At 42.0% G+C, this 23,731-nt stretch overlaps 3 protein-coding genes across 4 annotated transcripts; 1 reads left to right on the top strand and 2 right to left on the bottom strand.

Moving 5' to 3' along the window:
• Positions 1-375: 375 nt before the first annotated feature.
• Positions 376-13,474, top strand: gfm1 (G elongation factor, mitochondrial 1). Its single transcript, XM_005929955.3, has 18 exons — positions 376-601; positions 698-850; positions 936-1,068; positions 3,031-3,235; positions 4,345-4,461; positions 4,651-4,801; positions 6,192-6,346; positions 6,473-6,557; positions 6,679-6,816; positions 7,103-7,204; positions 7,313-7,369; positions 7,481-7,618; positions 8,234-8,316; positions 11,428-11,590; positions 11,700-11,844; positions 11,944-12,104; positions 12,205-12,258; positions 13,078-13,474. Exons 1-18 carry the CDS (start codon positions 527-529, stop codon positions 13,207-13,209), a joined length of 2,247 nt encoding a protein of 748 aa, XP_005930017.1. The 5' UTR covers positions 376-526; the 3' UTR covers positions 13,210-13,474.
• On the bottom strand, positions 8,349-13,737 carry lxn (latexin). Of its 2 annotated transcripts, none has more exons than XM_005929956.3 (7): positions 13,600-13,737; positions 10,356-10,532; positions 10,197-10,256; positions 9,585-9,759; positions 9,235-9,371; positions 8,959-9,021; positions 8,349-8,750 (listed from the first exon to the last, which is right to left on the bottom strand). In XM_005929956.3, exons 1-7 carry the CDS (start codon positions 13,735-13,737, stop codon positions 8,634-8,636), a joined length of 867 nt encoding a protein of 288 aa, XP_005930018.1. In that variant the 3' UTR covers positions 8,349-8,633. The 2 variants fall into 2 exon arrangements, with proteins under 2 accessions (XP_005930018.1, XP_014191541.1); XM_014336055.2 differs by lacking the exon at positions 13,600-13,737 and adding an exon at positions 10,715-10,908.
• Positions 13,738-14,547: 810 nt separating this feature from the next.
• Positions 14,548-17,600, bottom strand: neu4 (sialidase 4). The gene is made up of 3 exons (XM_005929959.3): positions 17,400-17,600; positions 16,518-16,773; positions 14,548-16,374 (listed from the first exon to the last, which is right to left on the bottom strand). The coding sequence occupies exons 1-3, from the start codon at positions 17,598-17,600 to the stop codon at positions 15,335-15,337; spliced, it is 1,497 nt and encodes a 498-aa protein (XP_005930021.1). The 3' UTR covers positions 14,548-15,334.
• Positions 17,601-23,731: the final 6,131 nt, after the last annotated feature.

A 23,731-nucleotide genomic window follows, 5' to 3' on the forward strand; every position in this document is an offset into this window, starting at 1 on the left:
ATAATCAGTTAACACAACGAAACACACCTTTCAACTTGTCATGTATTTTGAAACTGGGTTACTTTAAGACCTGGAATGTAAATGTGCTTGCTTATAAAGCACTTTGGTTCAACTTCTGTTGTTTAAATGTGCTATAGGTGATAAATAAAATAGACATGACAGTCAACACAAAGGTTCAGATATTTTTCATGTGCAAGTTGGAGATATATTTTTTATTTCCTAAAAAATAATTTATCAAACAGATAAATTAAGATTTGTGGCTAAACACGTTTGGCTTTTCAAAACACGTGAAACATTTAAATAACATTAAAAGAAAGAAAGGGGACAAATAAATAAATAATGCGTTTTAAGAGAAAACTTAAACGTTTGTGATTTTGGTACTTCTGGGCTTCCGTAAACCCGGAAGCAGTCGTTTCACAAGCAGCTAGGGTCCCGGCGTGACTTTCACCGGGGTGTCAGCAGCACCGGGGTCATCTAAACAGGGCAATACTACGACCAAGCTGTACTCCACTGAGCTGTTGCCGAGATGAGGGTGTTAAAAGCGGGCATGTTTTTAGCTAAAACGCATCTTTCGGCGCGAGGAACCGTCACACTTAAAAAGGTAATATTATCTAACCCGGGTCTGCTGACTTGACCTCAGTCCAGTTTGTTTCACAGTCGGTAGATCGAGTGAACTGTGATGGTTTCATATCCTCAGGTGCTCATCAACAGCTGCCGGAGCTGCTCCTCCGGTGTCTTTCCAAGCGAGAGGATCCGCAACATCGGGATCTCCGCTCACATCGACTCTGGGAAAACCACCCTGACCGAGCGCGTGCTCTACTACACCGGCAGGATAGCAGAGATCCATGAGGTGAGTCCGTTTCATTGTCTTTATCAAGCTCCTTTTTCCGTTTAGGTGAGGCTCACGAATGCTTTCCCTCACCTGCGTTGTTTAGGTGAAGGGGAAAGATGGCGTTGGAGCCACTATGGACTCCATGGAGTTGGAGAGACAACGAGGCATCACCATCCAGTCAGCTGCTACATACACCGTGTGGAAAGATTACAACATCAACATAATTGACACGCCAGGTAATTAGACATACACCTAGTAAAAATGTAACTCATTACTGTGGTGCTTTGTGTAACTACAAATTAACGTTTGCTGAGGTGAGCTGCACAGGTAGGGTAATTTAGTATTACCTGTTCATTAACTGTCAGTAAATGGTCAAAAATGAATCGACAGACTGATCCGCACTCACTCCAAAGCAGTTTTTACCTCTTGCTCTGCTACTAGTGCAGAGGAAGTGAGGTCAGCTATGAAGATACTTACCTGTGTAGGTATTGAGATGTCTAGGAGAGAAGACAATGGACCGTTTTGACCAGATTGTTTAACACAGTCTTGGAGAGTGAGAGGATGCCTGAAGAAAAGAGGGGATGATCAGTGAGCGCCTTAATTTTTAAAAAGAGCTCTACAGATATGATATTTGATTTTAGAGGGTTGATAGAGAGGTATAGAGGAGGTCAGAAGGAGTTGCACTGTGTCTTTTTTGGATCTAGACAAGCATTTGATGGGGTGCCAAGAGATACCGAGGAAGTCAGGAGTGACGGGGAAGTATGTGAGGGTGGTGCAGGACATGCATGAGGACAGCAAGGCAGTGGTGATGTGTTGTAGGAGTGACAGATGGGTTTGACTAGGCCCATCCAAAACCTTCATTTTATTTATTTATTTATTTATTTTTTGAGCCAGTCAGAGGGGGAATTGCTGGTGTGTTTTGCTGAAGAACCCAAGTGCTCTTGAGCTTCAGGGCACAACTCATGGTCAGACATTCTCCCTGAAGCAGCCTCATTTCCCTATGTTTTTTTGGCAAATGTGAGAAGAGCCTTTGTGCCTTTTTTTCCCCCCCCCAACTGCTTTCTTATTGTTGAGTCATGAACTTTGACCTTAACTGAGGCAAATGAGGCATGCAGACATTTTTCTGGGTTTTTTTGTGACCTCCTGGATGCGTTGTCAGGGCACTCTTGGAGTTCACCACTGTTTTCTCCATTTGTGGATGATGCCTGTCATTGTAGTTCACAGGAATCCAATATAAATGGCTTTATAACCATTTCCAGACTGATAAATGTCAATGACTTTGTTTCTCAGCTTTTGACATGATGTGACATGTGTTGCTTTTTGAGATCATTTAGCATCACTTCACTTTGTCAGACAGGTTCTGTGTCAGTGATTTGTTGATTCTACAGTAGAAATTAGACTTGTTTGTGGGTAATGAAATTGAAAAGAATGTCGTTAGACAGTTAATGATGTAACGAGGCAGGGGATAATACATTTTCACAGCACTGATGTCATTGGTTGGTTTTCCTTCTGTCCTGATCAGTTTATTTGAGTCACGCGGCTCAAAAACACAAAACAAAAACACACATCCGATATCAAAATCGGTTGATATTTTTGTTTGTTTTAGCTCTTTATAAAACTGCAACAGCATCAAAATCCAGCCTTGCTCAGGCTCTTCTTTAAAGCCTTTCTAGTATTCCGGTAATATTAGGCTTTATTTTGTTGTGTGGTTTGCCACAGAAGCCACGTGAATTAAAATTAAAGTGTGCTGTAGTCTTCACACCTTAGTGGTGTTGTAGAGTGAGGCGTGATTGTTTATTTGTAATGTATTTTAAACATTTTTGTGCACCTGAGGATCTAAAGCTGCTCCCATTGTCTGTTTGGAAGTGGAAAAGTGATTCAGAGCTGATGTAATTGTAACTTTCCTCCACCAAAAATTTAACAGAGGATAAAAGTTGAAAGAACTTTGAATGTTATAGTCTCACGTAAAAGCCAGACATTTTTTTTCTCAACAGAGAGTGTCAGTGGCCCCGAGTCATCTATGTTGTATGTTAGCATTTCTATCATTTAATCAGAACCAGTCATGCAGTTGTAACGTCCCTGCTTTGATCATTTTTTTTTCTGTCAACTCTTTAACAGCGGTAGAAATGTGAAGGGGTGTGAAGGCACATTTTCAGCACTTTCATTTTGAGTGCGTCTGAACTCAATGTGCCTCACAGGTCACGTGGACTTCACCATCGAGGTGGAGCGTGCGCTGCGCGTGCTGGATGGAGCCGTGCTGGTTCTGTGCGCGGTGGGAGGCGTCCAGTGTCAAACCATGACGGTAAACAGACAAATGAAACGCTACAGCGTCCCCTTCCTCACCTTCATCAACAAGCTGGACCGAATGGGCGCCAACCCCGGACGAGCCCTGCAGCAGATGAGGTACGGTTTGTACACACACGTCACACAGAGAGAACAGTCAGACGCATCGGCATGTTTGACGTTACACCACAGGGCTGAGGACTGAAGAATAACGTGTATGGACTGGATGAGCAAACAGCTTTGAAAGGCTTTGAGACGTCGGTAGAAAAACTGAGGAGAGATTAGTTCTGCCACCTTTACAACCTATGCAAAATTGAAGCATAAACAACTTATCTGAAACCACATCTTGACCTGGTGTGCATAACAAGCATAAACGCACAGTGTGCTCATGGTGAGAGCATGCTTTAAAGACAAGTTATTTAAGGAGTAGCTGACTTCCTATGGTCTCACTTGCATAGGCCCATGTTCTCCAACATGAATGTGCTCTTCAGGCACCACGATTGGTGCTTTAAGCAGTTTTTAACTGGATAATAATACAGATTAGGTGATAATTGTATTAACTTATCAGCAATGTGTGTATTTAACATTTCCATTACCAAACCATGTGACTTAATTCTACTTATACTTTTAAGATATCAGCTGAGGGGCCACAGTGACCTCCTTGGATGGACCTGGGTGTCTTTAAAGGATGTATTTATTATAGGTTGCAGTTTAAAAAACAAAATCATAAACTCCCTAAATCCTTAGAGGTAACTTGAAAGTGACACTGTAGTTGGACTTTTATTTTTAACTCCATGTTTCAGTCTTCGGATCTTTAGCCAGAAGAATCCCTTGAGAAAATGTAGACCAGTCCTTGTATCTCAGCTTTTTCATGTCTGACACTCTGACTGTGTTAAGTGTTTCATTAATGCAGCAAACACAAAGACTAACTTGTTAATCAATAATACAGCTTGTAAATGCAATAAAACAAATATATTTAACCCATATTCCACATTGCACACTAGATTGCAGTGTAGTAATCAATATTTTTCCCCCGTTTGTTTGCACATTTGGTGTATTCAACGTTTCTTTTCCTGGACTTTTATTATTTTATTAGTTTGCATGAAATCAAAGAGCAGTAAAATGTGAGAATATACAGGAGCTCTTTAGGTTCTTGCAGTAAGCAGCTGTGTGTTTCTGTCTTTGGATTTTTTCGCAGTTTTAAAGAAACTTTCTACTTTTTTTTTAAGATCCAAACTGAACCACAACGCAGCGTTTGTGAACATCCCCATCGGGCTGGAGGGGAACATGCGTGGCATCATTGACCTCATAGAGGAGCGGAGCATGTATTTCGAAGGACAGTTTGGGTAAGATGAATTTATGTGTAAATGGGTGGTTTTTATTTTCCCTCTGCCATGAATTAGACTTAAGGTCATCTATTGTACAATTAAACTGTTGCGATCTGCATCAGTCCCATAGAAATTGTGGATAAGACCAAGTTTCCTTACGAGTCTGATCTGTATAAAATATTTAAAGCTGCGTCGTGCTTCCTGCAGGCAAACTATGCGCTATGATGAGATCCCGGCAGATTTTCGAGCTGAGGCCGCAGACCGCAGGCAGGAACTGGTGGAGTGTGTCGCCAATGCTGATGAAATCTTGGGAGAGATGTTCCTGGAGGAAAAAATTCCAACCAAAGATGATCTGAAGGTTTGAGAGACCAGTTTGTGTGAAATCTACCAGTGTCAACTAAACTCCAACAAAAACAAACAAACAAAAAAAATCCTCAATTAAACCCGCTGGTATCTGAGGTATAGTCACTAGTTATTGGTCATTTCATTAGGTACGTCTGTTCAACTGTTCGTTAATCTGAATATCTAATCAGCCAATCACATGGCAGCAACTCAGTGCATTAGGCATGTAGACAGGGTCAGGATGACCTGCTGAAGTTCAAGCTGAGCATCGGACTGGGGACCAAAGGTGATTTAAGTGACTCTGGATGTGGTATGGGTGTTGATACCAGCTTGGTTTCAGAAGCTGCTGATCTCCTGGGTTTTTCCTGCACAACCATCTCTAGAGTTTACAGAGAATAGTCAGAAAAGGAGAAAACATCCAGTGAACAGCAATCGTCTGTGTGTAAATGCCTTGTTGATCCCATAGGTAAAAGATCAGTAGGGCAACAATAACTTAAATAACCACTTGTTATAACCAAGAAATGAAGATAATGAATGTACGTCACATTGAACCTTGTAGCAGATGGGTTACAGCAGCAGAAGACTGCAACTGACGGTACAACTTACATGAAAAAAGGTGCTGTGGTCTGAGGACTGTTTCTGCTGTGACATTCAGATGGTCCGAATTTGACATAAACGACATGAAAGTATTGATCCATCCTGCTTCTTATCAGCAGTTCAGTTTGGTGCTGATGTAATGGTGTGGGGGATACTTTGGCCTCTTAGTACTATCTGAGGAATGATTAAATGCAGCAGCCAACCTGAGTATTGTTGCTGACCGTGCAGGTTCTCTTTATGACCACTGTGCACCAATCGTCCAGCAGGATAACACATCATGTCACAAAGCTCAAATCATCTCAAACTGGTTTCTTGAACGTGACAATTAGTTCATTGTACTCAAATGAACACCACAGTTCGCCGGATCTCAACCTAGTAGAGCACCTTTGCGATGTGGTGGAACATGAAATTCACATCATGGATGTGCAGCTGATAAATCTGCAGCAACGTTGCGATCCTCTCATGTCAACATGGATGAAAATACCTCAGGAATGTTTCCTGTGTCGTAAAGAATTAAGGCAAAAAGTAGGTCCAACCCAGTACTGTCAAGGTGTACCTAATAAAGTGACCGGTGATTGTATTTCAGACTTGATACAAGTGGTGGCGATCCAAAGAAGCAAACATATCTGAGAGTCAGTTTTGATCAGTCCGGAAATACCAAATTTGGCATCACCAGTTACCCCAAAGTTTGTATAGAAATCCTGAAAATCATTCAGAATTTTCACATCCAAATTTTGAGATTAACATTTCACATCAGCGAAGAGATAAAGGCATTTGTCTCAATCAGTTTTCACCTCACTGCCTTCCAGGCAGCAATCCGCCGGGCTACGGTGCAGCGTCTCTTCACCCCAGTGTTGGTGGGCACAGCGCTGAAGAACAAAGGTGTCCAGCCTCTACTGGATGCCGTCCTGGATTACCTGCCCAACCCCAGTGAAGTCAAAAACTACGCCATCCTCAATGAAGAGTGAGTATGAAGAGGAACGTCAGTTTGCATGCAAAGTGTCCTGAAACTGTAGATTTAAATCAAAATCAGATTAAAAGTTGTTTGTTTTTTTTCCACTAACATTGGCGGGTTTTTCCACTCTGTTAGAGATTCCACTGAAACCAAAAAGATTCAAATGGACCCAACGAGAGACTCTGCAAACCCCTACGTTGGTCTGGCTTTCAAACTGGAGGTGATTCAGTTTGACAGAGAGCATCTGTTCTGTCTCATGTCCTCGTGATCTCTCTATTTCTGCACATTTGTGCAATAGAAATACTTCAGTTTGCCATGTTCTGCTATTTCCTGTCTTTCAGGCCGGGAGGTTTGGTCAGCTGACGTACATACGAGTGTATCAAGGCTGTCTGAAGAAGGGAGAATATATTTACAACACACGCACAAGCAAGAAAGTCAGAGTTCAGAGGCTCGTGCGTCTTCATGCTGATCAGATGGAGGTAAGAGCAAACCGGCGTTGCGTCAGCAGGCTGTGAGAGGTCACAGTTTTCCATCTGTGGTTTGCACATTAAACAGCAGAGCAGCATGACTGGTCAGAAAGATTGGGTTCCTCTTTTTGGCTTTAATCAAGTGTGTAGATATCAACCACATCCCCTGTGACACCAAAACAACATGTTTGCACCCATCTTCTATCAAAACAAGATGTGAAACTGTTTTTTAGTCATTCCTATCATCATTTTAAAAAACAATCATCCTGCTTTTCGTGCTCTCTCTCTGCTTTGAAAGGATGTGGATGAGGTTTATGCGGGAGATATCTGTGCCCTGTTTGGAATCGACTGTGCCAGTGGAGACACTTTCACATCCAAGACAACTGCTGACCTGTCCATGGTAAGAAGCAAAGGACACCCGAAAGACAAAGAAACCTGCTTCTTTTTAAAGTGTTTTTGTGCCTCATGAGAAGCATCTTCATTTGATGTCAATTTTTAACACCCACAGGAGTCCATTCACATCCCTGAACCTGTCATTTCCATGGCGATGAAGCCAGCCAACAAGGTAAAAATACTCGTTTAACCTGAAAGACGTGCCTTTTATTATAACTCTAGTCTTAAATCCACCTCTTTGTCACTCCCTCTTATTATTAATTCCTCTTGTGCGACTGAACAGAACGACCTGGATAAATTCTCCAAAGGAATCAACCGTTTCACCAGAGAAGACCCGACGTTTAGAGTGCATTATGACACTGAGAGCAAAGAAACCATCATCTCAGGCATGGGCGAGCTGCATCTGGAAATCTACTCACAGGTACTCACTTAGACAGGTTGCACGTTTCATGGGACATCTCATCAAATCCATTATATAACGTGGGGATAATTATTTCAGCTCCCTGCTGAATCTGTAAGTTTGCTCACTTAAAAAGAAACAAACAGGCTTGGATTGGTCTTGTAGTCCATTCCAGCCTCGTGCAGGTCCACACTCTTCTCCCTGTTGTGCATTGGAAAGAAACTGATTGTGTGGACAGGTGTGCTTTAAACACACAAGTTGATATCAGGAGTCTGTAATTGATTGACTGATTGTAATCTGTGTGCCCAGTTTGGATGAAGGGGATCGAATACTTGTTTCGCTCAAGGACATTCAAATCAATTTCTAATGTTTATGTAACAGATTTGTTCCGTCTCTCTACTTTAGAAACTACTAGAAAAATTAGGCTGTTAATTTCTTTGTGAGCAAATCAAATAATTTAGTGAGTGTCTTTGGCCTTACCAGCGTTGCTTTATCTCAGGCTAATTTTGGAGTTTGGAGTAAAGTACTTCAGTAGTATTTCCATGAAGGCTTTAATTCTGCAAATTAACAGATCTCTGTTCTGAGTAACCTTTATGATCTAATCCAAGTTTATTTTTGCTCTTCTTTTTCTCTCAGAGGATGGAGAGGGAATACAACTGCCCCTGTGTGATGGGAAAACCCAAAGTAGCTTTCAGAGAGACGATCACCAGTCCCGTACCGTACGTCCTGATAGTCTTTGTCCTTACGCCCACGCACATACAAGCACGCACAAAATACTTTGTCATTGTAAACAGTTTATTTAAGCTAAAATAGACCAAACACAGACATTTAAAACAATTTCAGTATATCATATACTTATGAGTTAAAGCATTTAAGAGTGTAAATTCTAGGTTTCAGCAGTAGATCTGTGCCTAGTGCTTGTAGCGTCATCATGAAAAAACAACAACAACAAAAAACCCATTTATGCGCCAATATTTGACCCCACAAAATGTGAGGACAAATAAGTGGTCTTGGCTGTGTGATGAACACCCACAGATTAGTTAGTCTTTGGAGATTTTTCCCTTTCATGGCGGTGAGGCAGCCGCTTCATCTGCACCACTTTAACCCCCTCTGCAGGAGACCAGGTAAACAGCATCTTCCAGTGAATGATTTCCTGTATCGGCACAGAAAAATGTCAGATCAGCGAGATCTCTGGATGCAAAAATGTGGCTCAGATTGAATAGCAAAGTTTAGCATGAGTGCAGTAAAGTGCATGTTTAATTTACTCCAACACACCACAAGTACCAAATCTATTAGGATTATAAAAAGTCTTATTTTAGCATTTCAGGCTTTTTAAAGACATTTTTTAGCCAAGTGTCTACCTGGGACACCATTTCATGCAGCAGTGTGTGACAGTCAAACTCCAGGTGGTCCTCCTCAGTTGTCTGTAGGAAACAAAAAAAAAAATAAAAAAATTTTAAAGGCTTAATACATTTGTTTATATGGCCGACATAACCTGTCTTGTTTTACCACATGAAGGACTTTTATTGACAATCTGTATGTATTCAGTAAATCGTGCAGACATGGGGCTTAAGGGGGGGGGGGCGTGATCAATTTCTTATAATAAGCTCATATTTAAATTTTTGTAAAGCACCTACCAGCTGAGTGATGTTGGCCACCTGAGCCACGTTGTACAGAGTGTTTTCAGTGGATTCATTCAGCATGATGAAGCTGGAGGCCAGAATGCCCAGATGCCAAAAAGGCTTCATGTCGGGCTCGATGTGACCGTGGCTGTCTGAGGGAAGTTTAGAGTTCTCAGTTACGTCTCATCTCTCAAGCGTCCTGCGTTCATGATGACAGCACTTGTGTTGTCAATGTTTAGAGGAACACCGCAGCACCGACAGTGTTGAAATGTCTGAACGCAACTGTTGTGCAAAATCTGACTTTCAGTGTTGATTGGGTGGAACTGCAGTAGCTTGGACAGTTAAGCCTGTTTTATTGGACTTACCTGGTAAGTACTGTGCAGACATCAGGGTTTGGTTGGTCTTGTATTTTTGGTATAGAGCCTCTTCTTGAGCTTTAATGTCAATTTTAACTAGCTCCTCACACAATGCTTTGACTTCAGGTGGCTGTTGCCCTTTTCCTTTTGGAAAGAAAAGCTCTGCAGAGCAAGTCTGTGTAGTCTGAAGGAGTTAAACAAAACAAAGTTAGCAAAAAACGAATAGTAAAGGCATTCTTAGTGAGCAAGAAATGGGAGTGGATGTAGCCCAGATGAGTCGAGGTTGCACCACACCATCATACAAGCTAACATAAGCCTCCTTTTATAGGCTGTTTAGTCATTCTTGTCAGACCTGCTCACACTAAGCCAGACGCTGTGAGATTGTTTACCATACCTAAGATTTATTTGTAGGATCTTTCAATAGGCAGCAGCAAACACAGATAACGCTGTGTTTGGGAGTGGGTGAAGACATTTATTCAGATTACCTCCACCCTATTTGAGAGGTGGATCATTACTCTTTGTGGTTCTTAAGAAGCTGCAGCTGCACCCCCCCTCCTCCACCATTATGTCTTTTTTCCTCACATTGTGGTTAAAAGAAAAAGAGAAAAAAGAAAGTCCTACATTGGTTATATCATTCACCGAGAGCTCCAGCTGATACTTTCTTCCGGAGTCTGCCACATCCTGAAAGAAAAATTGGAAATTCAAGTTGTTGTTTTTTTTTGTTGTTTTTTTTATTTACAGTGGCATATTCACATATTTCAGTGTTGAAGGTCAGCTGACCTCTGCGTTCCCACTGTGGACCGTCTGCACTCCGATCAGCCTGAATGGTGAACCGTACCGGGTGTTGAGGTAGTGTTGGACCACCTGAGCTGCCCTCCTGGCAGGGTAGTGATTTGGGTTCAGCTCGCCAGTTGCCATCACATCCTCCTCGGCTCCCTCCTCTGTCCGTGCCTTTATCTGTGGGTGGAAAGTGGAGGGAGAGGGAAAAGGAGTGAATGAGAACAGAAGATGGTTATTGTGCAGGGCTTCCAGTTCCTGGAGGACTTTGATCTTTTGGTGTGAGCAGCTATGTAGACAAACACAGCTTTGCACACAACAGCCACTGAGCAATACAGGAAAGAAACCATGTGTTTTCTTACAGGGTGAAGTGATACGCAGCTGTGAAGTGTCCCAAACTGAATTAAAGTGGGGAGTGAATCTCTGCCAACTGGAATGTTTTTTTCCCCCCACAGTCGGTGTTCCGAGTCAGCTGCTCCTCGCGCAAATGGAAAGATAACTTCCCACTTCCTCTGACAGTAGAGTTCACTGAGGACTGCCCCTTTTTAAAGAGACAGAGCCCTTTTTAACACTTCCTCCTGACTTAAAAAAAAAAAAAAAAGCAGCGCTTTACAGCAAACAGACCTCTGCAGATGTTTGCAACTTAGTAAAGTAGGTCAAATTTGGTTATATAGTAATGGAGAGTTTCAGCTTCAGTTAAAATATGAAGGAAATGTTCACATTTTAGTGGATCGAGCTGGAGCTTAAGTATACTTGGTATTGGTACAATCTTATATTTGGAGTAAATTAAAGATCCCCAACAGACATATTTATAAATGCAATTTCATCAATCATCAGAAGTACTGAATAGTTAAAGTTACATCTCATCTTTCCTCATTAAAACAGCCTAGGATATGGAAATACTTTGTTATAAACCCAAAATAAAACTGTACATTGCAGTACTTAAACCTACTTTAGTTTCTTAAGAGTATTCTTGGTTATGTTGGTTCTTTGATTTGATTGGTGCATACATTTGGATCATCTACTTCCTGTTGTGTCCTCTATGTTAACCAGTGTTCCCCCCACTCTCTCGTAGATTTGACTTCACCCATAAGAAGCAGAGTGGCGGCTCCGGGCAGTACGGTAAAGTCATCGGGGTCCTCGAGCCTCTCGAGTCAGACCATTACACCAAACTGGAGTTTGAAGATCAAACTGTTGGAACCAACGTCCCAAAGCAGTTTGTGCCAGCTGTTGAAAAGGCATGCAAACACTTTCATGTGGTCTCACAGAATAAGTTTTAAACACAAGTGGAAGCGATTCCAAATTTAAAGTCTCGATTTTCTCCCTCCTTCCTCCATCGTGCTGCAGGGCTTCAAGGACGCCTGTGAGAAGGGCCCTCTGAGCGGGCACAAGATCTCAGGAGTCCGATTCCTCCTGGAAGACGGAGCGCACCACATGGTCGACTCCAATGAGATCTCCTTTATCCGCGCAGGAGAGGGCGCTCTAAAACAAGGTGAGGACGCCCTTCTGTTTGTTTTTTTCCATTTGTTTCTGATTCAGCTGAAAAATTATCTGGTTTATGTTGCCGCTGGGTTCACCGTTTTCTCCACAGCTATGGAAAAGGCCAACGCAGTGATCCTGGAGCCAATCATGTCCGTGGAAGTCGTTGCACCCCAGGAGTTTCAAGGAGCCGTCATTGCTGGAGTAAACCGCCGCCACGGCGTCATCACAGGACAGGATGGGGGTGATGGATACTTCACTCTTTATGCTGATGTAAGTCCAGTAAATATAAACGATACAGTGCTTATCTCCAGTTTCACCCGCTTTCTTGTCCTGCTTTAACTCGAATGTCATCCTGTTTGTTCCAACACAGATCCCACTAAATGACATGTTTGGTTACGCCACAGAGCTGCGCTCTTGTACTGAGGTAAGTTCAAAAGCATACAAAACCTGACGGTCAGGTAATGTTGAGGAATGAGTTCAATTAAAGTTTGTTTTTCAAATGATATCATAGACCATATGGTAGGTGTTTAATATGAGGTAAAGCCTCCTGTGGATGTGGTGAAAGTGGTCACCCGTCTGTGCAAAGACTGTATAAGTATTCAATCTGTTGTCAAAGAACTGCCCTCCATTTTTGGACATTTGCAGCGGTTGCGTTTGGCTCTGATAAGCATGCTGATCCTGCATGTCCCAGTCATCCTCGACAGGAAACTTGTTACAACATAATGCTGGTCAAGGAAGCATCTGGATATGCTCCTCATCCAGGAGGGCCTGCACTACTCTGGCAGCGTGGAGGGGTGGGGGACATCTTTCTGCTGAACCAGCTGCAGGGTGGGGGTACTGCCATAACAATGACTGGAGCTCATCTCAGGACGTCTGTCCAGTCACATTTCCATCAAGAACAATCAGATCAGAGCTGGTGCTCTAAGCAGAGGCTTGAACACGCATGTATGACAGTATGCAGTCTGCTGAAGCCTCCGCCTGCTATGTAGCCCATTTGTGCTACTTTGATAGCCTACAGCTGGAGTTCACAGTAAAAACTGGAGGCTTCTTGGATGAGTGCGTCAAGTGTGTTGATCAGGTCCTGGATTTTGGCAACTAGATATGGTTCAAAGAATTTTTAGCGAGAAAGATTAGATGGATTGGAGATGTGCACGGACAAAAATAGAGGAAATTCTTGAAATCAGACATGGTTTGTAGAAGAAGACAGCTGAATTGCTAACATGTTGTGTCATTGTTTATTCAGGGGAAAGGAGAGTACACCATGGAGTACAGCAGATATCAGCCCTGCCTGCCCGCCACACAAGAAGAACTCATCCACAAATACTTGGAGGCTACAGGACAGCTGCCAGCGAAGAAGAACAAGTGGAAGAGCTGAACTCATCATTTTCTCCTCATCTTCAACCACGGCTCTACACAAAAACAAGATTTTACTTTCCTTTAGTTGTTTAATCCCCCCCCCCCTCCTAATGTCTGCCTCACGTGGAAAGACTATTTATTACCTGCATTTTAGCAACAGTTAAGTCTGCAGGCAGCGTTTAAGCTCAGAGTTTTGACTTGAGCTTATAATGGCTTTTGTACTATGTACAGAAAGGTCTTTATGTTATAATGATTGCAACAAAGACGTATTACCTTCAAGTGTACTTGCATGAGTGTGTGTCAGTCATTGCACAATAACATCTTGGAAACATTTCATCCCTCCCTTCAAATCCAGCTACTAAGCAACACAAACCACAGCACAACAGTCGTCCACCGGGTTGTTCCTCACCTGCTCAGATTCATCCGCCGTCTCAGGTATGCTGTTGGGATGAGCTGACGTGTCCGCTGAGGCAGTCGGAGGGCTGATTGTCACGTCGGGAATCCCACTTACTCCCATTAACACAGCCAGGACGACGACGAGCCTCATTATTTTAAACGGACGCTGGGAGAAAACAGTAACGACTTCAGTGGAAGAGCGCAGGCGGGGAAATGACTGTCCTGTGAGAGTGGAGTTATGTAAAGAGGAGGAGGAAGCAGAGAGAAGAGACTGTCCAGATCCTGCTGTCTTCCCGCAGCAATCTGTATCCAAACAAACTGCTCCACTTTATCTACTGTGCTCTCAAGCTGCAGGTGTGATTAATCAGAAAGCTTGGCGCTGGGCTGCTGTTTGTCACTTAAATTTGGGGGAGGAAGACTTTTACTTTGCCAGATTAAACATGTTTCTGCCCAATATCAGCTTGCCAAAGGAAAAACTGAAAAAATGTCTAAAACTAGGTGGTCTGCATTTCACATTTTGTGAACAATAATTTTTTTTAATAAAACAAATGCTTTTGTTGACCTTGAAAGCCATAGTTCAGGAAACACATTTGGGACGTCCCCACAGACGTCATTGCAAGATTGTTTCTGTCGACTTTTATCCCGTTAACTGACTGGGAGAGGAAAAAGAACAGATTGGACACAGACCTGTGGGACAAAATGGACTGTTGCAAAGAATAATCTGACACTAATTCACAGGAACAACCCTGATAGCATGTTCTAGCTCCTGGGTTTGCTATCTAAAAGCTCTGGCTCCCATTTGACTCATTGTGTTTGTTCACGGATTAGTCAATGAAATGGAAAATTAAATACTGCTTTTCAACAGCTGCCATTCTTAAATATTCAGTTTACTGACGGCAAATGAACGATAATGGTTGCATATTAATTTTCCATTGACTGGAAAAACAAACAACCCACTTCCACCGGACAGCAAAGGAAAATGTCTGGTTCTGGGAAGATTGCAACAAAAACAACACAATACTTTAGGAAGTGAAAGATTTTTATTGCACGCCTTCAAATTAAAACGTGACACATCAGAAAAATCTATTTTGTCACTTGTGTGCACGATGTGATGGAAAATATGGTGGACAGAAGCTCAGCGAGTGCTCCACCTTCTCAGTGTCTGTCCAACACTTCAGCTCAGTCCTGAATTCTTTTCCTCTGTGAACTTGAATGTTTACTTTTTATCCAAGTGACAGTTATGACCTGAGACACTGAGCTACTGCTCAGACTCAACAGGCCTCAGTTGGTATGTTAAAGTTCATAATAGCATAATTAGAAAAAGACTGAACAAGTACAATACAGCTTGGTTGGAAGGGTTTCCAGAAGTCTCTTGCTTCTAAAAAGAAGGCAGCACAGCTTAGGTTTGCAAAGCTGCATCTGAATAAGAACAAGAACAATGTGCTTTGTACAGATGGAGATGTTTGATCATAATGCACATAAAGCACCACGTTGGGACAAAACCCAGAAACCTCTTGCCAGCTGTGACCACAGTGGTGGAGGGATGGGGAAAACTGAGCGATGTCTTTAGAGTTTTATCTTCCTTTTGCAGACCTGAGGTGCTTCAGTGAAGTGTTAGCTCTATATTTGTGTCAAAATCTGAATTTTATGAAATCTGAGAACATTTCAGTCTGCACAGGTCCAAATAAGTGAAGCATAATATAGGAACCAGTTAATGGACGACTTGTATCACAAGTTTAAAATCTACATTAAGACACAGAGCACATCTCAGCCAGCTTGCTCTTCTTCCTCCTCTTCTTCACAGGAGTCACCTGTTGGGAAACTTCTGCACTTTGAGCATCATGTCTAGAGCTCCTCCCCTGCCGTTTTCTGTGTCCTTCGTTGTTTGTTTCCAGCCAGACGTCCCGGGGCAGATTATCGATGAGCTCGTAGAGGGTGAAGATGCTGAAGCAGATTTCGTCGTAAGCTGTTTTGGTACCACACTCAAACAGGCAGGCGAAGGCCACAGCAGGTGGGGCTCCAGGTGAGGGTGACAGCTCCAGGTAGGCCAGGTCAGAGTATGCGCTCGGCCCATCATAGATCACCCAGGGGCCACGCCAGCTGTCTGGATCACGGGGGAAAAGGCTGAGGAACAAGCCCAGGTTTTTGCGTGCAGTCGTCCATGTTGGGTGGGAATATACTACCCACGTAGGAGTCAGGAAATCCGGAGGGGCTTCATGAGGAGGTGGGATGGAGCTGGTGGTGCTGGAGCTGTTTGCTGACACTGAAAAGGCTACAGAGCTGGTACTCGACTTGGAGAGACTGGACTCTGTGGTGCAGGATGTCCAGTGTCTGGAGAGCCGTACAGGTCGCTGTAAATCGTTGTTAAGACTCTGACACAGATTTAACGGGGCAGGAAATCCAATAATACTCCCATGACAACCATTTTGAGGCTCCACCAACCGCTGCACCAGCTGCCCCTCCTGAAACACGGCTCCATCATCCAGACTGAGGGCCTGCACTCTGTACCCGAGAGGGCTTCGAGCATTACAGTATAACACGTTAGTCCCATCCTCTTCGTCCACAGACACCATCTGACACTCCACGGTCTCTGGTCCTGGGACCGCCTCTCCAAAGCGCCAGGTTCTCCCGTGGGTGTCACTGTGAAAGCAGAATGAGTGGGGAGTGGTCTGGCAGAGGTGGCCGAAGCACTCTTTGCACTCGATGTGGTAGGCGTAGGCAGGAATGAGCAAACGGCCTGACTTCAGCTGGATGCCGTGGCCCGGGCCGAGAGCGAAGGTGGCCCATTCTGCCAGGAAGGAAGCAGAATTGGGACTGTGGATTTTGTCATCTTGTGACTCTTACTTAGATCTTTTTGTTGAAGACAAAGAGGCTGTTTCCAATTTAACTGGAGATAAATAATAGCACAATGCTTTTTCGAATGAGCCTCACCTTTAATAGTGTCTCCTATGACCTTCTTGGTGAGGTCGGTGACGGGACTCCAGGTGTCGCCATCATCAGTGCTGGAGACGTAGCACAGTCTGGTCACGTTCTTCCCTGTCACCAGCTGGTAGGACTCTGAGGTGTGACCCAGAACAGCGATGAAGAACAGAAAGAGAGTGCCCGTGAACTCATCGTAGACCGGGCACGGGTTCATGGATCGGTGGCCTGGCAGGAAAGCAGTGCCCAGAACACGGATGTCCTCCCACTGCAGACAAATGACGATTGAGAAGAATCACAGGAGACACAAGAAATGATGCTTCTCACGTCTGTTTGATTTTACTTAAAATGCCTGTTCAGTCAAATTACAAAACAAGAGTTAAAAAAAAGATTTTAATTATTAATTTTTTTTTTTACAAACTTCATATTTAGAGGATTATAGAATCTGAAAATTACATTTAAAGTCTGTTATTGTTTTTTATTTTTGTACTTTATCAGCCACACTTGGTTAAAATACTTGAATAAAATCTTCAGTATATTTTATTTTTTATTGTACCACTTATATTTGCACTGAATGATATTAAATCATTATAGGTGCCATAAAACTTGCTTTACAGTCTGATTTAGCTCGTTGAATCTAAAACAAGACTATCAAAATTTTCCCAACTCACTGTTACTTTGTAAAGTCACTATTTTTCTTATTATAACCTGTTAAAATATTGACCTTTTCTTCCTACATTTGTTTACTTTTCTGCCTATGTCAGGCTATAGATTTTAGAAGAAGTACTTGTTATCAAACTTCTGATTGTAAAAATGTACTTAAGCTCCAGTATTTATATGTGCACAAGTTTTAATTGTACAGCCCTGAGCCAGTGAGCATTGAATATCACTGACTTCCACATAGCTCCTGTAGAAAGTGCCTTTCCTCACGACCAGCAGGTGAGCCTGAGAGTCGGACGGGCTGAGCCTCTCCTCACAGAAAGCCAGAAAGGATCTGGAGCGGGGCAGGTAGAGCAGAGCTGGGACTCTGTACGTCACTCCGTTCGGCTCCTTGTGGAAAAGCACAGATCTGGCTGGAAAATATGGCGACCTCATTCTTTCTGCTGTGTGAATATTTTCATGCACCGCCAAATCGTCTGAAATGGAGAGTTAGAAGCAGCTTTACTGGACAAGCAGGCATGCAGTTTCCAGTAGCTCTGTCTGAAGGTGCTCAACAACAAATGGACAGGACGATAAACAAAGATATGGTTGAAGCCTATAAAGGACAAAAACACTAAAGAAAAGCAAACACAGGTATACAGTTCACTTGAGAGGTAAGTTACCAGTATTTAAATGCATATAAATGAATATTTTCAAAGTAAGATTCTTTTCTGGCCCATCTAAATCAACTCAATTCAGTAGCTGCTGCATCAGAATCTGCCAGGAGCAGCTTATCTTCTGAAACAATTGCTGGAAAAAGTCCAGTGGTAGCAGAAGGTAATTCATTTGTCACTAATATGAATTCTGTTTGCCACCTCGACCATGACTGCACCATCAGAATGTTTATGTTCAGAGTTTTTGATAGTTATGGAGAAAAATACAGTCATTCAAGCACGATGTGCTAAATATTATTCCACCTCAAAAAGACGTTGCTTACTTTACACCGAAGATATCGCAATATTACAAAAATATATTTAAAGAGTGACTAGGATAGCGGGCCACTGTGTTACACAACTGGGGAGGTCGTGTTTAACTGACAAATAGACTGCGTGTGACCAAACCTTCAACTGTGAAACAACCTGACAACAAGGTCAGCATCACATTTCATCAGCACATTTCTGCCTCCTAATTCAGCCTTCCCACTGTAACAGCACTGTGAGGATGCAGCTCACTAATGCACAGTTTATGATCAAAAAAGGTAAATGTTGCACAGTACTTACATTTACAGTGCTCTGTGCTCCTGCAGCTTTGTCAGGGTGTACAGCATGTCTCAGTACTTGAATGAAGGGCTGACAATGTAATGTGTGTGTGTGAGGGTCTGAAAGCTCCGGCCTCCCCTCTCTGTTTCCTATTCAGTGCAACATGGTGCTCACTGACCCAGAAATGGCCCACACTCATCAGATCTACAGCTTTGGATGAATCAGCAAAGAACAGCCAATGAAGGCCAGGCGGGGAGGGGAGTGGGGGCACGCTGAACAATGACCTGATGAACTGCCTCTTCTCTGCTTTCCTTTTTCATGTCACGCAGAATATGTAACAGGCTATGTGTTACTACTTTCTGTGTAAAGCATTAGCTCTGCCGGCTTGCACATCTGTTCAAGAAAGCTTTGACATTCTGTGCATGGAGATGACTATCGATCATAGCTGTATACAGATGTGCGGTCAGTGGTGGAAAGGAGATACACCATCTGTCGGTTCTAATGTTTTATGTATCAATACATAATAAAAAATGATCTGCAAGAGCAGTGCATGAAAAAATGAATGCACCCTTTTGCTCTCACGAGAATTAAAAGGGTAAAAAGTAACCAGATGCTGCTTTTCTATCCTCTTATTAACTGATTAACTGACCATCAGCAAGTATGAGTGCCTCTATGGGCATCACTCAGCATGTTGTATGTTAATAATGTAAAAAAAATTATTTCAATCAGTAAAATTAGAAAAGGACTGAAGAGGTACAGCTGATCTAGTTCTGACGAACTGCTCTATTTATTTATCTATATTGTTTAAATTGATATTATACGTCCATGTACTGTATATATATACACATATACAATACACACTATATATATATATACATATATATATATACACACATACATATACATATATATATACACATACACATATACATATACACATATACACATATATATATACACATTATATACACATTATATATATATATACACATATACATATATCATATATACACATATATCACACTAGTATACATATATTAACATTATAACATACATACAGAGTATATACATACATACATATTATTACATAACATAGCCCACAAACAAGTAATAGTCAGGGCGAAGCTACTACCGCTCACATCGTTCCACCACTATACCACCACACACCACCACTAACACACACTAACACACTCTATACACATAAGCCACACAATACACTACATCAACACTTACCTCACAACACTCACAACACACACATCATCAATACACACTACATGTTCTGCTGACTGTATCTTGTTTATCTTCTAGGCTTTGACTTATATTTACATTACTTCTCTATACATCCTAATTGCTTTGTTATATTTGGATGAGTAGTATACACACATACACTGTCTGCTGATGTCTGTATCTCTGCTTTACATTACATTACTCCCTGCTTGTTTGGGGGCACTACTTAGATGCCTTAACTACTGACCTACATACCTTTCATATCTTGCATGTGTCTGCAGAAGGGCTGGACAAAGCTGGACTGAAAGACAGCACAGAGGCACTAATCATGGCAGCACAAGAACAAGCTCTGAGTACAAGATCCATAGAGGCTGGGGTCTATCACACCAGGCAAGACCCCAGGTGCAGGCTGTGTAAAGATGCCCCAGAGACAATCCAGCACATAACAGCAGGGTGCAAGATAACACTGAGGTGAGAGTGGTTTGTAATAAAGTCTGTGTCTCACTAGAAAGTTGATGTGGTTAAGATGATGTCCGATTGCTTTTGAAATCTTTCCTTCTAACCTTGGTCCGTGTGTGTGTGTGTGTGTGTGTGTTTCCTTCCTGCAGGGATATCTGGTCTCTGGGATGTGTCCTGTATGAACTCTGTACCCTAAAACATCCAGTAAGATAGCATGTGAGCTGTGCATAGGACTTAGCACTTGCAACAGCTAAAACTAAATTTAGTTAGTGACCATTCCTTGGCTGTTATTTATGAATGAAAACATTATTTTTGATAAAATTACATACTTGGTTCAGTTAATTATTCTGCAGCTTAAAAAGGTTGTTGCTACTTTGAATCATGAAGTTTTTTCCAAGCTAAAGAACTCTCAACTAAAGCAATGAAATACGCTGGGAACACTTGATATGGTCACTTGAACATCCAACATGAGCAAACCTGAGACAGAACAAATGTGTTTTTGTTGTGCAGGAGGTTTGTGCTTGGTACACGGTGTTAGGAAAGTGCCCTGCCTTCTTGGATTCGCAATCTTAACAGAACTTAATGTAGCCAAGTACAGGATAGGGTAGGAGTCTCAAAATTGCAAAGCTTCTGAAGCGTGATCATCGAACAATCAAGCGTTTCATTCAAAATAGTCAACAGGGTCGCAAGAAGCGTGTGGAAAAACCAAGGCGCAAATAACTGCCCATGAACTGAGAAAAGTCAAGCGTGCAGCTGCCAAGATGCCACTTGCCACCAGTTTGGCCATATTTCAGAGCTGCAACATCGGTTTTCATATATCAAAGATTTTCTTATCGCAGTGATTTGGAATTTGTTATTTTGATGTTTTCCAGTTCACAGCAATTTCTTGCAGTTGATCCGACCATGTGAAGATCAGATCTATGCCAAAGCATCAGATCAAATCCTGTTAATCCAATGATAATCGTTCAGGATGTGCTTTGCTGTTTTCACAGCTTTTTCTCCCGCAGCAAAGAGCTGCTTTTTTTTTCTTATACCGTGATTTTGACTCTCTTTTTCTCTCTTTTGTTTTCTTAGAATCATAGTTAATGTGGGGGCTTTGGGTTAGGAGCAGCTAAGTTGAGTTTGAAGTGTGACCTCCTGATAATTGATCAGGATTTGTTAGGGAAGCCCAAGATGCCCTTCATGATCATTAACCATTTTTATTTTATTAAAGAAAAAAGAAGTTCAATAATTTTCCTTTCCAAAATAAAAGCATTTTGTGTGTGTTTGTTGTTGAAGATGACGTGGGGCACGCCCATGTGTCCCCTTGGAATTACCCTGGATCACCTTTGTATGTGTTAATGAGTAGATTGCATCTTCACAAAATAATTTCTATCCCATTGTTTGGGACATTTTTTTCTTTCATAAACATTTGTAACTTTATCAAAACCTGCCCATGCAGACAATGGTGAAAACACAATTCAGATGCACAATATAGTGTCTAGTGCAGGGATGTCAAACATAAGGCCCAGGTGCTCGAATTAGCACGGCAAAAACTCCAACCCGGCCCCCTTAACAGCTTTGGAAAATGTGAAGAAAAGCGACACCGATTAAATTGAAAAACCATTCTTAACTCAAGTAATAGGACATTTGTTACAGTGGATGTGGGTGATTCAGCAACCTATGATGAAAGAGGGACCAGCTGGGAGATGCTGCTTCGTGTTCGTTGCAATCCCACTGGAGGCAACAGGGCTGTGAATATGAGAAAACAGCTGAAGAATACAGATGGATAGCTTCCCATTATGGATCATTATAGCTTCCTATGAGCCAAATACTGTAACTGCTAATGTGAGTGTGGAATAGTATATGCATATATATATATTTTATTGTGCTTTTAGATGTTTTTTATGGAGGTTGCAACAGTATAAAAGTTGTTAAAGTGGTTTTACGAGCTGCTTCATAAACATTATAATCCACACGAGGCCCTGTCCCTGTTTGTGCATGAAAGGTGCTCTTCTTCAATTATTTAAACTGCTGCTGGAAAATACGTTTTTCTACTATTTCCTTTTTATTGCTGCAGCTCCAGTAAAGCTAATAAAACATTATCAGCTTTGTAAGAGATTTGAAAATATTGGCATTCACCTTGTCCAGTCACAGTATAGGAAATGGAACCTGACAGATGTATCTGTTTGAGCTTGGCTGGACTGGTATTTAGCGATTTACCAGTATCAGCATTTATGACGTCCACTAGTGTCCAAACTGCTGATCCGAATAGCGTTTTGCAGGATGTGAAGAAGTTATTTGGCAGTGATCAAATTTACCTACACGTTGAAAATATTTACTGTAGACTAGTCTCTCTGACCTAAAGTGTTCTTAAACATGCCAGGAAATGTTTAGTATCATGTTAAGTCAAAAACTATACATGCAGGTTTGTGTCTTACAACAGCCTTCTTTTCTCCAGGAGGCTTTCCATCAAACACAAAGACCCAGCCACAGCTGATTCTCATTGTAGATGAACATCTACACAGATGTTACTCCTTCAATTTCATTACAAAAGGAGACAACTGCTGAATAGGTTTTTTTGTGATGTAAACATGGACCCAGCCAGAAATGGAGCAGATTAGCATTACTATTGTATGTGTATCAGTGGATGGTGTGTACACAAATTCTTGTAAATCCAATTAGAACAACTGCCTGGCACAGCGTTATAATTAGGCATTCTGTGAATGCAGTTAGTAGCTCATTATCTGTGGTGAAATCGACAGATGCTATACTACGTGAAGGATCCTGAAGCAACTGTCAGATTCTTCCAGGGTCTTCTTGGTAAAAATGGGAAGCTTCTCATAATTCTAGTGTCTGGTCTTTTCGAACGCTCTGCAACATAAAACTGAACGTTTAGCGTCACGGAAACTGTAAACAGGTCAGGAAGTTTGCTTACCTATAGCAGCATTTCCTTCTTTGAAAGCTTTTGCATCCTCTCATAGGCCCTGTTTTGCAATTTATAATCCTTGAATTGTTCTTGCTGCTATTTCTACCATGCATTCAGAAAAGCAGGAAACTTTTTGATTGCAATGAACATATTCTGCGTGCACAATACCATGGGAAGTGTTATTTCCTGCATATTCAGAAGCTGATTGAGAGCGTGCACAAGGCCGAACAACAGAAATCCCAGTGAAACAACAGGACATGCAGGTCAAAACATAATTCACTTGCACTTGTGGTAAAAAAAAAAAAAAACCTGGACAGAATATTTGATAAAGTCCAGATTTTCTCACTGTTCCAGCTGGTTTGGAAGTGAGCCTTTTTCAGTCATCGGTCTCTTAATCCTTCTCAGGAAACCACTGCGCATCTGTCATGTAATGTGCAGAGGATGCATCTTGTTGGCCTGTTTGGATCAAACCCCAGGACACTTCATGTCCTCCTGTTCAACAATTGTCTGACAAAAGTTACTATAAAATGAAACAGCACTTACTCGATGGATGATGCCTGCTGAGTGAATATACTGCAGAGAGACGGGAGCAGACGTGTCAGATTACATCATGTGTTTACAGATGGACTGATTTAACACAACAAAACACATCAGGAGATACAGGACACGATGTAAAAACATTAGATAAGAATCACTGAAGGAACTCCTTGCTTAGAGGTAGATAATATAATTGA

The sequence above is a fragment of the Haplochromis burtoni genome, unplaced genomic scaffold (assembly GCF_018398535.1).
Source record: "Haplochromis burtoni strain Fernald_Lab_line unplaced genomic scaffold, NCSU_Asbu1 Contig_128, whole genome shotgun sequence".
NCBI classification, from domain to species: Eukaryota; Metazoa; Chordata; class Actinopteri; order Cichliformes; family Cichlidae; genus Haplochromis; species Haplochromis burtoni.

Excerpts from the sequence above, each read along its gene's own strand:
- gfm1 (XM_005929955.3), top strand. The coding sequence starts at position 527 with ATGAGGGTGTTAAAAGCGGGCATGTTTTTAGCTAAAACGCATCTTTCG. Across the intron at positions 6,347-6,472 it reads TACGCCATCCTCAATGAAGA|AGATTCCACTGAAACCAAAA; the intron begins GTGAGTATGAAG and ends CCACTCTGTTAG. Across the intron at positions 11,845-11,943 it reads AGAGGGCGCTCTAAAACAAG|CTATGGAAAAGGCCAACGCA; the intron begins GTGAGGACGCCC and ends TTTTCTCCACAG.
- lxn (XM_005929956.3), bottom strand. The coding sequence starts at position 13,737 with ATGAGGCTCGTCGTCGTCCTGGCTGTGTTAATGGGAGTAAGTGGGATT. Across the intron at positions 10,533-13,599 it reads CGGCGGATGAATCTGAGCAG|ATAAAGGCACGGACAGAGGA; the intron begins GTGAGGAACAAC and ends TTCCACCCACAG. Across the intron at positions 9,760-10,196 it reads CGGTGAATGATATAACCAAT|ACTACACAGACTTGCTCTGC; the intron begins GTAGGACTTTCT and ends TAACTCCTTCAG.
- neu4 (XM_005929959.3), bottom strand. The coding sequence starts at position 17,600 with ATGAGGTCGCCATATTTTCCAGCCAGATCTGTGCTTTTCCACAAGGAG. Across the intron at positions 16,774-17,399 it reads TCTACAGGAGCTATGTGGAA|TGGGAGGACATCCGTGTTCT; the intron begins GTCAGTGATATT and ends ATTTGTCTGCAG. Across the intron at positions 16,375-16,517 it reads CATAGGAGACACTATTAAAG|AATGGGCCACCTTCGCTCTC; the intron begins GTGAGGCTCATT and ends CCTTCCTGGCAG.